General features: G+C 40.7%; 1 protein-coding gene across 3 annotated transcripts in view; it reads left to right on the forward strand.

Annotated features, from left to right (window-relative positions):
- SKIC3 (SKI3 subunit of superkiller complex) overlaps positions 1 to 15,784 on the forward strand; it is a 65,330-nt gene that overhangs the window by 27,031 nt on the left and 22,515 nt on the right. For all 3 annotated transcript variants that reach the window (XM_063129597.1, XM_063129599.1, XM_063129600.1), the window contains exons 22-30: positions 86 to 147; positions 248 to 304; positions 1,796 to 1,864; positions 3,632 to 3,706; positions 4,080 to 4,221; positions 5,451 to 5,544; positions 6,316 to 6,393; positions 10,784 to 10,908; positions 13,097 to 13,220. In XM_063129597.1, the coding sequence (XP_062985667.1) occupies positions 86 to 147; positions 248 to 304; positions 1,796 to 1,864; positions 3,632 to 3,706; positions 4,080 to 4,221; positions 5,451 to 5,544; positions 6,316 to 6,393; positions 10,784 to 10,908; positions 13,097 to 13,220 (826 nt within the window). The remainder of the gene's footprint in view (positions 1 to 85; positions 148 to 247; positions 305 to 1,795; positions 1,865 to 3,631; positions 3,707 to 4,079; positions 4,222 to 5,450; positions 5,545 to 6,315; positions 6,394 to 10,783; positions 10,909 to 13,096; positions 13,221 to 15,784) is intronic.

The raw sequence follows: 15,784 nt of genomic DNA on the forward strand, positions 1-15,784 counted from the left end.
TAAAAATATTGACACCCTTTCATTGTTCAGAGTTTTTTTTTAACTGACTATTGCAGAGGATGTTAGCTAAATCTGTATCTTTTAGGTGCTGGAAACTATGCCCTTGCACAACATGCATTCATTAAATCTATTCAAGCTGACCAAATTGTAAGTGCTCTAGATAGGATATCTCAAGAATATTTAAAGGATATTTGAAGGATGTTTCAAGAATGTTTAATTTATGTTTTGTAACTTTTATTCTGTCTAGAACGTTGTTGCTTGGACTAATTTGGGCGTCTTATACTTAACAAGTGGAAACATAGAGGTAAATAAGTGTGTGTGTGTGTGTGTGTGTGTACATGTGCTATCTTCAGAAATGCAATTTTAAGTGTAAGAAGCCAAGTGAGGTACCAACTGTAAAGAAATAATCTGAGATGTTTCCTTCTCATTGAGTGACTATCAGAGCATTTTAAATACCAAAATAACGTTATTCAAGTCTCAGGTAATTATTGGTATGAAGAACAGCATTGTGACTCTTATGTAACTGTCTTTCAATGCTGTCAGAGCAGTCTCCCAGAGACATCAGAAACAATGACCCAAAAGAAACTTTTTAAATATGTCCCTCTAAAATAGTATAGAGCTTTTCAGCCCCGATGGTCACATAGGGTGTCTGCTGGATACACATGCATCACCCAGCAGCAACAGATCTTTGTTTTGTGGCATGTTTCAGCATCAGGATGTTGGTGCCCCCTCCCCTCCCCAGCCACCCCAACCTGATTGTCAAAAAAGAGAAGAAAAAATGATCTAGGAATGGACTCAATGGTTTCTGCTACAGAAACCTCATTCCTTGAGATCCCAGAGCATTTTAAGAAGCTGGGAGGAACCTCAAAGTGCTGATTCCTAGGACACTCCAGGGACATTCCAGGAATAAGGTTTCCATGGCAAGAATCATAGAGCATGTGTATTTTGTCCCGCCCGCCCCCTTTTTTCAGCAGTTGCATATGCTGGGGGTCTGGCAGCAGCCAGACATGTTTTGAAGGCTGTCTGCAGCATGTTTTGTACCGCAGGTATAAAACATAGGAAGTGGGGAGGAGGAGGTTGGGGTAATTGAAGGATGTGAAAAGATTTAATAGCCACATCGTTAGCTGACTAATCTCCTGGGGAGCTCACCAGTTCTGGCTTGGACGTTTTCGGTGGGGGGCTTGAGGTTCATATTCCTGCAGAGATGGAAATTTGCTTACCTTCTAACATAAAGATGGGGAGCCCCTTTCAGGCCAAGGGTTGAATTCAGTTTTGCAGAAGCTCTCAGGCTGTATTCCACTGGTGGGAGGAACTAAAGGCAAAAGAAGTGGGGCCAAAATACCAGCATATTTTATCTTAAAGTTCTTCCTGCCAGTAGCTAAGCCTTAGGAAAGATATTTCAGACTTTTAGGGTGCAGGGGTGGGGTGGGGGGGAACATACAAAAGCTGGAAAACCACTAAATGACCAGCAGTCGGGGGGTGGCGAGTGTTGTGGCCAGAAAAATAAAGCACAGTCATCTGGGGAATTCCAGAGACCCAGATTGGGACTCCAGGAGGGCTGGATTTGGCCCTCGAACCTGAGATTCCCTATGAGCCTGCAGTCCCCCCTTCTAAAATGAGCTTTGCCTGGTTCTGTTCAGTCATTGCTGTATAAATTGGCAATCTGGAGAAAATTGCAGGCAAGCATGAAAAGAAGGGACAGTTATTCTTGTATCTTGTATAGCTTATTTAGTTGCATGCATAGCTACCATCAGTTAATTTTACCATTCTGTGTTGATTTTTCCTATTTTTCTAGCAAGCTCATGAAGGCTTCAAAGTAGCCCAATCCTTAGAACCCTCCTATCTAACATGCTGGATTGGGCAGGTAAGGTCTTAACCTATTTTAGTTCTCTGTTTATATGTCAGTAGTTTAAGGATTTAGACAACATACCACCTGATTGGCATTTTACTATCTGAATGGCATTAAGTTCCTACTGAAACGTAAATTGATTGCTGTCCTTATTAAGTGACTCAAAGCATAGAGGACCAGGCTTATCACTGAACCTGGTTTTCTAAAAACAAAACAACAGTTCTTTGATTCAAATTCAAATTTGTTGTTTTCTCCTACTTTTCTTGTTACCAGTCTCTCCTTATTTGCTGGAACCTTCAGAAATGGCTGAACTTAGTGTCATTTTCATCTTATGATGAAATATTATGTGTCTCATGGCAGTACTATTCACAGTCCAGTCAAGCTTGAAGTACTGACACCACTACTATCACTTACAGTAGCTGTTGTGGTATAAATTTATCGACTGATTACATATTTAAAACAACCAACAAATAACCTAAGTTCTCTGGAGAGTGTACAAACTGAAAACATAAAAATACAAAATTACCATAAGATAAAGCATGAGATGAAAATCAAGATAAATCCAGCAGCAGTAACATAATCAAACCAGAAGTAAAAACAGCAACAAGGATAAAACAGTGCAAAGATCTAATAAATAATAATAAACAGTTCCTAAAATACCTAAGGAAATGATTAGAGAGGTGGGGCAAGAGAGGTTTGCACCACTGCACCTTAAAAAACATTCAGGGAAGCAGGGCAGGGCAGTGGAAAATTCCTCTGCACCCTCTTAACACAAGAAAAACTTTTTGTCCCATAAAGCCCAAAACGTTGCTGTATAGTGGAACAATCCAATTCTGTTTCTGTGCCACTTTCAATTTCAGGACAGTGAAAGTCCTCTTGCATCCACAAAATTGGGGCTGTTAATCCTGTGGCCATAAATAGAACTAATCGGGTTGAAATCAAGTATTGCCATACCTGAACTTAGCAAGTGATGGTGTCAGTACTGAGAAATAAATATGCAATGCTCTAGTGCAGTGGTCCCCAACCTTTTTGACACCAGGGACCGGTTTCGTGGAAGACAATTTTTCCACGGACCGGGGTGGTGGTGGTTGAGGGCTTAGGGAGGCGCCAAGGGGTGGGCCGCCCCTTTCCTTGCCAGCTGCAGCCACTCTCCCTCCCTCCTCCTCCCACCAAGCATCAGCCCAAGCTGCAACCTGCTCCGTGTTCGGAGTGCCAACGGTGCCATGTGCCTCCAACCCATCCAAGGCCCGCTCCTGCCTGCAAGCGGCGGTGGCCAGGGTTGCACCCAACTGGTCCCCGAGAAGGTGGAGCTGAGCTGCGGCAGCCTCCCCACCCCTGCCGCCGCACCTGGAAGCCACTCTCCCACAGCGGCTCTGAGAGATGCTGGAGTGGGGGGGGGGCAGGCATGGCTTTGCTTCAGCTGGATGGGCACCCAGCTGAAGTGAAGCCAGGACGCTGGTGTGGGGGGGCGGCTTCAGAATGGTGTGCCCGGAAGTCGTTCTCCTAGAGCGGCTTCCGGCCAGGTGCGCTGTTCCGAAGCCACCCACCCACCCCCACCCCAACGTTCTAGCTTCGCTTCAGCTGGGCAGGCGAGATGGTGTCCCGCGCCCAGGTGTGCTGGGCTGGGGGTGGAGGTGGGTGAAAGCAGCTCACCTGCACGGCCCGGTTCCTAGCAGGCCACGGACCAGGACTGGTCCGTGGACCGGGGGTTGGGGACCCCTGCTCTAGTGCATGTTGTGTCAAATGAAGTAGCTTGGTTTTTTTTCTTTATTTTCTTTGTAGGCTCTCATTGCAGAAACTGTAGGCAGCTACGAAACTATGGACCTTTTCAGGCACACTACTGAACTCAGCATGCATGTAAGTACTTGTCACTATTTCAGGTTCCGAATCAGTAAGCAGGAAGCTGAGGGCTGCCCAAAGCCTACCAAGAGGTCCATTACAATTTCCTACGTTCCTGATGTACTTTCATTAGATGTATTAAATGGATCTTCTGAAATATGACTGCTGCCTTTATTTTGATCCAACCTGCTGAGCATGCGGTATATTGGGTTATTTTTCCTAAATGAGTCCAATGCCTAGGGTTTGGCTTTAAGAGGAATAGCAAAAGACAGTGTTGTTCATCCAGATCTTTCGTTTACACTGCAGGATTATATGCTTCAACAAGAGTAAAAAAATTAAGATGTCCCAGTTGAACAGTTATTAACTCCAGTTGTGTTTTCCCTTCAATCAGACAGAGGGAGCGAAAGGCTATGCCCATTGGGTGTGCTCAACCCTGCAAGATGAAACCAATAGGAACACTGAATTGTATAGGTACAATATCCTTCAGATGAATGCTATTCCAGCAGCACAAGTAGCTCTGACCAAATACACAGGTAACTTCATCTGATGTTTGAAGTGGCAGCCTACTACCTATTCTATGTAACAACTGTTCTATAGGCATAAACCTCAGTCAAGTCAATTAGTTACTCGAAATGAAACATGGTGGTTTAAAAAGTCATTCTTTAGGGAAAGTTGGTAGTACGAGAGAGTGGGAGGAACTCTCAGAACTTGGGGGGCATCCAATGAAATTTTATCAAGAGTTTCAGAACAGACGTAGGAAAGTACTATTTCCAGAAAGCATCAGGGGCAGTGTTGAAGGTACTCCTCCTGGAGTTCCTCTGCCATTGTGACCTGCTTGTTCACATGCCTCTCACTCTGCTCCCGACCATGGTGGTAGTGAGAAGGAGGCGCTCTCATTGCCATTGTTAGCAGAAGCCATTGCTCCTCATTGTGTTTTTCATCATTGCCAATCAAGCAATGATGAAAAACACAATGAGGAGCAATGGCTGCTGGTGTCAATGGCAGTGAAAAGATACACTCACTGAGGAGGAGGCCTATTGAGAGAGTCTTGCCCAAAGGTCCTCAAAAACCAGAATCAGCGCTGGACAACATATAATTAATTTATTGAATTAACTTCCACAATATTATGTGAAAACATTAATTTGAAAGCATTATGCAACTTCATGAAGGATAGATGTATAACTTATATTACTCATGACAACTAGGTGGTACCACTATGATCAGAGGCAGTATACATCTGAGGATCATAGTCTGGGGACAAACAGGATAGGGGATGCTGCATTCATGCTGTCCTTGTAAGTGGACTCAGAGGCATTCGTTAGCCACTATAAGAAACATGATGCTGGGTTACATGGACCTTTGCTGTGATCCAGCAGGGCTTCTCTTAAATTCTGGTAGCCTAAAATAAGCTTACATTCTGACCAGCCTTTTTTGGCAAGTGTGCCACAAATCCAGTCCAAAGTATGAGGTAGCACCACTGTGGAGAGAGAGAGAGAGAGAGAGAGAGAGAGAGAGATGCGCAGCAAGGTTCAAACGCCTGCTCTTGAATACACTTGTGCTCAAATTGCCCCTAAGCAGTGTATTTGTTAATTTTTGTTCCACATAATCAGAGATTATTAAGAATAATCACAGTTGATCTTAAGTATTCCCCTCCTCTTCTGTAAGTGTCACAACAGACATAGAACCTAGAATTCAGCTTTCCTTACTTTGCTTCTTTATTCCCCCCTTTTCATTGGTGTGTGTGTATGATTTGTTCTTGCAGAAAGAATCCAAAATGATGCATGTGCCTTCACAATGCTTGGTTATTTAAATGAATATCTCCAACTGAAAAAGCAGGCAACAGATGCATACCAAAGGTAAACTGGGTTGAGCAGCATAACAGTTTCAGTCTACTACTTCTTGTAGCATAGCTGCATCTTAGACTAATAAATATTCACGCTACAAGCAACCTAGGTTAGCTTAATTTTGTTTTGTATTAGTCTGACCTGGAGGACATGCAAAAGCAGGTGCTAAATTTCACGTGGACTTTCACACTAAAATGATCAGATCAAAATAATAGCATCTGTCCTTTTTGGCATGTTTGGGGAAGGGTTTTAGGTGTTAGAATGCCCAACCAGAGGGAATTGGATAATAAAGGCAATACAAACCATGTTCTGTTGCTTCTGTTTTGAGTAAATGATTTAGTAAAGCTACACATTTCCCCCGTCATATAGCTCTTATTATTTTTAAATGTGCATCCTCTTCTATGTTGAAAGCTCAAGGAATAAGTAGAAAGAGTAAAATAACCTCACAATTACTGTCTTACACAACCGCCAAATGCCAGGCCCAACATGAAAGTCTCAAATTACCTCGAGTAAGGGCTCAAGCTTTTGTTGAACCTCCAGGATACAGTTTTTGGCAGAGAAAATGCAAAGCATGCAACAAAATTGCCTTTGGTCCTCTTTATCTTTGTGGGACGTGTATCAGTTTTAATCACTTCAATTACAAAAATCAAGCTCCAGATCTTAAAACTTAGATAAGTGGTCTCAGTGAAATAAGAGCATAGAATTTTGAGCCTTCCACATTTTACAAACCAGCCATTCATATTAAAACTACAAGAATTCTTATTTCTTATGTTCACTTTTTAGGGCAGTTCTATTGCTGAAAAATTCTGAAGATAAAGAGAAATACAATATAGCAATGAAAAATTATGGCAGATCACTGTGGTAAGTCTGCTTATTTTTAGATAGGTATAATTTTAATCTTCATTTAAAATTAAGATCTACAGTTCTGAAAAAAACTTTTTAAATAATGAATAATCTTTTACTACATTGGAAAAAGCTATTACCACATCACATCTTTCAATAGGTTTTCATGCAAAAAATTCCTAGAATGCATAATTTTTACTACACTCTATGCTTGGACCAGTGTGGTATAGTGGTGAGAATGCTGGAAAGGATTGGGGTCCACCCAGGTTCAAATCCACAGTTGGCTATGAAATTTACAGGGTGGCCTTGGACCAGTCACCATCTTTCATCACCTACCTCATAAGGTTGTTAGAAGGATAATATAGGAGGCAAACCCATATTTACTGCCTTAGGATCTTTGGGGCAAAGGCAGGATACAATTAGTAAATAAATTTGTATCTTTTGTTTTGAATTCAGAGATGTCTTGTGTGAGCAGAAAAACATTACCACATATAAGGCAGCCCTTCTGAATTCCTCCAATATCTCTGTCCTTTTGCAGCTCCAACCTGCCCCATCCTACACCATTAGGGAATGGCCACTGACTCTTAGGAGAGGTTTGGGGGGAGTTTAGTGGTGGGGTGGGGGAAGAGTCAGAAAATCCTCGTTGCAAGACTGGAATTTTGCTGAATTATCTCTGGATTCAACCCATTATAAATTCAATAGTAAAAAAACACCCTGCCCGTTTAAGACCAGACTTAAGGTTGTCTCATGTTGTCTCAAGCTGCACAGAGTCAGGAACATGGAACCTTAGATGTGCCCTGTGATCAGTAATGATGTTATGCAACAGCACAAATTGGGCTTGCTTATAACCCTCCATGCACCTACACTTTCCCTGAGTCTTTCAGGCCAAATCCAGATGGGGAGGATAGAATCCCTGGGACTAGCAAAGATGCCCCATGTTGTCCTGGCCCTGTATTATTTTATAAAGCAACTGAACTTTACTTTATTGTTTGTTGTTTGCAAGCAAACACAATATATGACATTGTACAACATCATTACTGATCACAGGCATGTCTGTTAAGGCATCAGCCTAAACTTTTGATTTTCTGGCTTTGTGGATCTTGAACCAATTTGAGATAACCTTTTCTTAAACCAGCAGGTTTTTGATCATTGGATTTTCCATGATTTCAGAAAGGTAATATATTATAACCCTTATCTGAAAAAAACCCCCACAAACTTTAAAACATGCACAAAGAAGTCATTTAAATGAGTAGATGTGTACAAATGACCCTGCATGTTCAGAATAACTTAGTTCAAATTAAGCCTGAGCAGAAATCCAGCATAGCTTTTTCTTTTTCCTCCCTCTCTTTGTTAGTGAGAGCGATTCTCTCAGCCTTCAAAATTACCTCACTTTATGACAGTTGACAGTTTCCAGCTACTCCTCCCCTGCTGTCAAAATGCTGAGAAGAACAGTGGAATTCAAAACACCGGCGTGTACTGGCAGCATTCTAGCTTCAAAGTGAAACTAAGCATGCCTGACATAACTTTGCTAGCAATTGCTGCCATAGGCTTTCATGCAGCATAAAAAACTGATTACTTTTAAACTGTTGCTCAAAACTTCAGCAAACCACCGAAAGCCATCCCTCCTAAACAAGCCTGAATATAGTATATCGGTGCTTTCCCTTAGAATATGAAAGAAATAGATGGTATTCTAAACCGTAGCTTGAGTAAAAAGTACAAATGTGTCAATTTTCAGCACTTTTTATAACTTGCTCTGCTTGTAGCGATTTGTATTGGATCGGTTTTAAATTTTGCACAATTGTAGATGTCATCAGGTAGATTGTGGAAGCCATGGTTCAGGTTATTAGCTGAAGTTTCATTTTTGCAACTCACCTTAACCAAGGAACACTCCTGTGCCCCTTGGATACACATGAAATGAGGGAAGCTCCAGTGTTATTATTTCTTTTACTATATTATTTACTATATTTACTATATTATTAGTATATTTATTAATTTACTATATTATTTCTTTTACAGTGAATTATTTCTTTTACTATATCAATTCATAACTGATTTCAAATATTACGGGCTTAGGTATGGCCAATGCAGGCTTTGATATAAACTGCTTTTTCACAGCTATGGAAGATTTTTTTCTCTCCAGCGCTGCCACCACCTATAGGGGAGGCTGCTCCCACCTAGCAAATGCTTATATTTCTGCGCTTAAGGAACTCTTAAGGACTCAAGAGACACTTTTGCTATTGCGAGCCTCTTAATGACATTTGACCTCAAGCCAAATTCCTTAAAACTTCCCCCCAGCAAAAAACACAACAAGATCCAGCTTCTGGGTACAGACACCAAACCTCCTCACATTGTATTACTGGCTGCTTGAACAGTTTATCTAGGTTTTTACTTCTTGTATAATCTTCTGTCAAGATCTTAGGGCAACTGCCTGGCAGAACACAGCCATTTGCTCCTTACTCTTGATCTTTACCAGCTATGTAAGATTATCCCACAGAGAAGGGATAATTTACTATTCATTCCTTTAGCTATTCACTTTCTCCTCAGCTTTCTCCTAGTCCTTCTGTAATAGCGCACACCAGCCAGCAGATCTTTTCCCTTTCTCTCCACAGACTGACTCTCTTCAACTGTAACTTCTTAACTGATATTTACTGTAACTTGATTTGTTGAATGTCATTGTTTGGCTACCATTCCTGGACCAGCCTTCCCCCAACCTGTTGCCCTCAGATGTTTTGGACTACAACTTCTAGCATCCCTGAGTAGCCATTCTTTTGGGGACTGTTGGGAGTTGTAGTCCAAAACGTTTGTAAAGCACTAGGTTGGGGAAGGCTGGTATAGACGTTGGTATATATCTGAAGTCTATTTATGTTTTTATTTATTTTCGTGGCACCATCACTGTGCATGACTTTTTTAGAGTATAAGAAGACAGGAGCTTACACTTTAAAATTTGACATGGGAAATGACAGAGGAAGGGGGAACAGTGTTTGACAGTGGAACATACTGCAGCATTCCCCAACCATGGCTGACTGGGTGACACTGGGAGTTATAGGCCACCAAAACATCTGAAGGGCCCCAAGTAGGGGAAGTCTAATCCAAACTAAGCTTCGGCAGCTTAACCTTCATCACTACTGTGAAGCTTACATAGGGCTCGCTCTTAAGGTCCACTGAATTGAACGTGCAATGGTAGTGCTTGGTTGATTGTCTTCAAAAAATTAGTTCCTCTTTAAAAAGAAGAAGATGACGACGACAACGATGAAGAAATAATGCTGGGTGGGAGATTCTGGAGTTCAGCACATCTGAAGGGCACCAGGCTGGGAAAGATTGACATAGTGTTTTGAAGCTTACAGTCCAGTCCAGGTCCGGGCCCAATTCAAAGTGCTGGTATTGACATTTAAAGCCCTAAACGGTTTGGGGCCAGGTTATCTGAAGGAACGCCTCCTCCCATATGTACCTACCCGGACCTTAAGATCATCTACAGGGGCCCTTCTCCGTGAGCCCCTGCCAAAGGAAGTGAGGCAGGTGGCTACTAGGAGGAGGGCTTTCTCCGCTGTGGCACCCCGGTTGCGGAACGAGCTCCCCAGAGAGGTCCGCCTGGCGCCTACACTGTACTGCTTTCGTCGCCAGCTGAAGACCTTTTTATTCACTCAGTATTTTAACACTTAATTTTAACTTAAATTTAAATTTTACTGTTTTAACTCTGTATTTTAATCTTATATCAACTTTGCTGTGTGGTTTTATCCTGGTTGTGCTTTTTATACTGTATTTCGTAATTGTGTTTTAACCTGTTGGGTGTTTTATTGTGGTTTTAATTTTTGTGAACCGCCCAGAGAGCTTCGGCTATTGGGCAGTATAAAAATGTAAAAAAAAAAAAAATTACTTACAGGGTGAATTACAGTAGGTCATGGGAAAGGTGGATTTTGAGGAGAAATTTGAAGGAAGTTCAAAGAGATTGAAGTTCGAGAGATTGAGTGTCTTTCACCTTGATTCCTTATGTATTCTAGTTGCCAAATGCAGCGTTGAAATGTTGTAAACAATACATTTTAAAAGATCACCAGTAGAGAAGCAGTTGCTGTTGGCTAGGTTTCAAATTATACAGGGCTTTATCATTTAAGCTCAGCATTTTAAATTATACTCCCAAATCTCTTTATAGCCAAGCATTTCCATTCTGAAACTAATTTTACATAATTTCTGTAGGTGAGTTGATAAATGATCTAATCACACTCAGAAGTGAACAACTGCATAATGGCCAAGATAATAGGCACAATTCACTCCTTAAAGCTTTATGGAGCTAGATTTCTCCCAGTGATTTGAAAGGTGTGTTGTGTACCTAGGAGCTTATTATTAAGTCTGAAGAGGATAAGAATCATTTGTATGTTCTCATTGGGCTTTGTTTGTTCTTCCTTCTTGAAAGTGCTCTTGGCCATTATGATGATGCCATCCAGGCTTACATGTCAACCCATCTCACAGAATTTGATAATATTGTAGGAATTGCCCAGGCTTACTTCAAGGAAGGCCATTTCCAAGAAAGTAAGAAAGGTAAGTGTTTCAAATACACCATCTGTATGAATTTGCAATGTCACTGCTTTAATTCTGTTGTGACTTATACACATGCATTAAGATTGCAATGTTCTTTCCTAAATAGGCATGGTAATAGACTGACTTCATCACATTTCCCCACAAAATGCAACTTAATCAGAAAAAAAAGGGCATTAACAAGATGTAGTTGTCAGAATGGTAGCCCTCCCTCCACATAATCGACAAAACAAAGGCTCCTCCATCTTCAAGCTAATACGTTTTATTATTGTGTGGAAGAGCTCTGTGCATACTCTGTCTGAAAACAAAGGTGGTTGGAATGGGCAGGGGATGGAGCTCATGATCTTTCAACAGGGTGTAGGAATGTGTGTGATTACCCCCCTCCCCTATTGACAAACTTTGGGGGAGAGGGGCCAAGAGACTATACGTGTAATCACGCTGTTTCCAATGCACTTGGAGTGCCCTGAAAGTGCAGCACAACTTAGAGGCAAACATTTTTTCCAATGTCAGGAGGGACACTCACCATGGTTTGTTGACTTCTTGCCATTAAACAGTTTTGGACTATACAGTTTGTACAGCCAGCTTCACTGTATTGGTTTGCAGCCATCGCACAAAGGACAAACCTTGACATTTCCAAGGATGTTCCCTACGCTCATTGTTGTATGTTGAATAGTTGAGTTTCAAGTGAGATGCTGCCATGCAAACATGACTTCCCGATCATATCTTTACCTAATGCCAGCCTGTATCAAGAACACATTCATGTTTATTCAGCTGAAGCAATACTTCCTGTGTTAATGTTGGCTGAAGATGCAGGTTGGCGAATATTTATTACATTTCTATACTGCCCAATACCCCAAGCTCCCTGGGCGGTTCACAGTTAAAACCATAAAATACAATATAATCCAGTATAAAAATCTGAGGGTTTAAAAGTAGAGTATAAAACAAAAATATACCCTGGAAGCAATGCAAAGATTTAAAATATAGTACTGGATTTAAAACAAAATCTGAACAACTAAAACAACTGGGAAAATAAAAATGTCTTCATGTGGCGCCCCAAAGAGCACAATGTAAGCACCAGATGAGCCTCTCAGGGAAGCTCGTTCTGCAACCGGGGTGCCTCAACACAAAAGGCCCTCTTCTTACCAGCCTCCCACTTCACTTCCTTCGGTGGGGCTCCCAGAGAATGACTGCTGAAGATGATTTTAGGGTCCAGTCAGGTGTATATGGGAGAATATTATCTTTCAGGTAATCTGGCCCCAAGCTATTTTGAAGCCAGGTTTGAAAGTTAATACCAGTACTTTGAGTCAGACCTGGAAATGGAAGCTGGTACAGATGGGAAAGTACTGGCATAATATGATCATGTCGGTCATTTGATAATATGAGTAACCATCATCACCATCATCACCAGGGTCTCTTCAGATGTTATTTTGCTCTTGAGTGTCTATCTGAAATTAAGACAGGTTTTGGATTTGCACTATTCTTCATCGTGGTCTCTTTGCATCAAACATATGGGCTCTGCGCCTGCGCGGAGCTCATATGTGTGACTCCAAAGATGACCACTCGAAGAACCACAGTTACAGGGAAGCAACCTGTTCTTTCTCCTTATTGCTTCCCTTACTATGGATAGAAGTTATTTTTAAACTGAAAGATCCTGCATTCCAATAAAAATGCAGTCTCCCAGATCATGTGTTTATTTCTACTCATGCAGAAGAATAACGGATGGAGAATGCAAACCGAAGGCCTTACTCTCAGTCCCGCCCTAGTAGTATCCCAGGAGCAAATTAGTGCCCATATACCCTTTTTAAGCTAACCATCAAAAAGAAACTGAATTCTTACTGGAAAATATTTCTAAAGTCACTGTTAATCATCTTCTCCTTCTTCTTGCATTTTCAAATCATGGAACCATAGTGCAGTTGTAAATCTAATAAGTTTATGCTGACTGTCTTTTGTTATCTATACGAAATAATATAAAAACTTAAGTTAGCAGCATACCCTGGTCACTCATATGTTAAGTAAATTCTATTTTGGTGCTCTTAGAAAGTGAGGTAAATGAGCCGTATAAAAATAGTCATTACAGATATTATAGAAGGTAACTTTCTTCTGCTGCTTATCCTGGGGGAGGGCAAAGTATTTTGAACAGTGATGCTTTCCCAATGTTTTTTGAATTTCTAACTTTTGTTATTATTATTAGCTTATGAGAGAGCACTTGCTGTTGCTGAATGTGAGCAAGACAAAGCATATATTCTGACAGCTCTTGCAATAATAGAATACAAGCAGAATCAAGTGGATGCTGCAAAGGCTCTCTTGTTTAAATGGTATGTATAAAGTATTTGCATTTTTCTAAAGAACTCCCATCAACCCCAGCCAGTATGGCCAATGGTCAGGGATTAAGGGAGTTATAGTCCAAAATATATGTAGGGCACCAGGTCGCCTACCTATTAAATACTTTGGAAGTAATCATCACTCCTTCTAATAATTTGAAAAGAAATGGGGAATATCCTCAAATACAATTGTGGCTTCTATATATTGAAGGGGTTATGGGGTCCCCAACCTTTTTACAAAATGGTTTTCATGAGTGAGGGACTTGCTTGTTTACAAAATGGCTGCCAGTGGGCATGGCCAATCACAAAACACCCATTTCCCAAAAGGCACACTGATGAAGCTAAAAGAAAAAGCAGCAGCCAAGAATAAGTGCAAGGCAGAGGTGGAATCAGAGTAACAAAACAAAAAACTTTTGAACCCACATTTTTTTATCTAAAACCCATTTCACAGAAGGCAAAGTGCTAAGTTCCAGAGACAAGTAATATGGCCAAGATGACTTGAGTAAAATGCAGAGGTCGGATTTGTGCTACAAATGCCAAATCACATATTTCCCCCCATTAAACACAACAAAATACTCATTTCACAGAAGACAAGTTTAATTCTCTCTCTCTCTCTCTCTCTCTCTCTCTCACTCACACACACACACACACACACACACACACACACAGCCAAGAAAACACAAAAAACATGCAAACACACGCACACCAGGCAAAATGCATGCCACCCCAAAGCAAACAAACTAGATAACGCCTGCATACACACAAGCCACATTAAAAAACAAAACCAAGGCAAAGCACATGCACCAATTTTTAAAAAAAAAAACACAGGCAAAACACGCATGCACACCCTATAGGCAAAACATCACCCTCACCATCTCTAGCCCCTAGGATAGAATTCTCCCTACCGCCCCTTGGTTAGCGTTCCCTTTCTCCTGGACAGGTGGACGTGCTTCAAAACAAAGCACTGTGCTGAATCCAAATACAAAATACCATTTTGTATTTTCTAAGAATGGCACTGGAGCATTTAAAATGGCACTGGAGCATTTAATGTCTCTGTGACTGCATAATAAAAGGAACTGAAGCTGCAGGGGCCTATGCAGAAGTGTAGAGGCTTGGGTGCAGCAGCAAAATGTAATATCTCTTAACTTGATCTTGATACCATGAATTGAGATGCACTCAGAAATGCTGCCAGGCATGTAGATCTCAGATTCCCTAAATTGATAAAGGTGTCTGATTGACAATTCTCCAGACCCAGAGCAAGTAATAACTGATATTAGAAATTGTGAAGATTAGCCACGGCAGCAGCATTCCTGTTTTTAACCATCCTACAGAATATTAGTCATTTATTTTAGAGACAAATGGTAACATCCTTCAAAGATGCATCATTTTAATAGGAAGAGGCAAAGCATTGCTGTAGATGTGCGGACTATTACTCTAAAAGCTGAGTTTTTATACTGCTCCAATTTTAACTGGCAGCAGTAACAAAATGATACATCACTAATATTAAAAAGAATTGAACAGAGCTTTGGCTGGAAATAAGGGGGGAAAGAGTCAGATGTCAAGATTGCCTTTCAGTCTGATTTTGATGAGCTTTGTTTTTGAGGTTGTTGTTATAAGAGTTATATTAAAGCCATGTTGCTCTTTCACTAGCAATCAAAACATTAGCTGCAATGATAGTTATATCTAATACCATTCCAATTGCAATGTATTGTTAGTGTGTGGGAGCTCTAGATTTTGGCCTTCATTCACTGAGTTTCTTTTTCTTGTGTGTGCTTGCAGCAGAGCACTCTGAGTTTTTACCATCTCTTTGGCTTTTACCCCATCAATAGGTTGTATACGCATGCATGAATTTGCATGTGAATAAACCAGTCTACAGTAGAACATCTTACTACCTCTTTCTTAATACAGAATAAATTACTTGCATTATAATGCTAAATACATTCCTGTTATTTCACATACACAACTTTTGTAATTTGTCATGTTTTGGTAAATAATAGAGCAATGGCATAATTGACAAAAGTTTCACTACATTTCCCAGTTGAAAAGTCAATATTTAAATTTATTTGATGATAAATGAATTATGTAGTGGAGCCATTCAAATGTAATGCCGAATTTGTGGTCTGACATTATGAGAATGTGGAGGCACATGTCAGCTCATGCATTCTGCCCTCCTCTCATGTGCCAATCAGTTACAGCAAATCAGTTTGCTATTTCATCCAAACTTGGCAAACTGTGATTTGCGAAAACCACAGTTTGGAGTTTCCTCTGCCACCTCCAGTGGCCTGCTGGGAGAGATTCGTCAACTTCACATTCTCTCTGAGTTTAAAACAGCCATAAAGAATAATCTCTTCCAGCAGTCCTACCCAGATGAATTTTAAACCTAAGAATTTTAAGAAGTTGTGATAGTTACGTTAATATTGTATCGGTTTTATATGCTCTTTTAACCAGTTTTATGTATTGCATTGTTGTATTTAATGTTCTTCCCCACCTCGATCCAGAGGGAGAGGTGGGTAAGAACAATTTTTTTTTATTTTTATTATTATTACTGTTAAAATCAG

The sequence above is a fragment of the Elgaria multicarinata genome, chromosome 6 (genome assembly GCF_023053635.1).
Source record: "Elgaria multicarinata webbii isolate HBS135686 ecotype San Diego chromosome 6, rElgMul1.1.pri, whole genome shotgun sequence".
NCBI classification, from domain to species: Eukaryota; Metazoa; Chordata; class Lepidosauria; order Squamata; family Anguidae; genus Elgaria; species Elgaria multicarinata.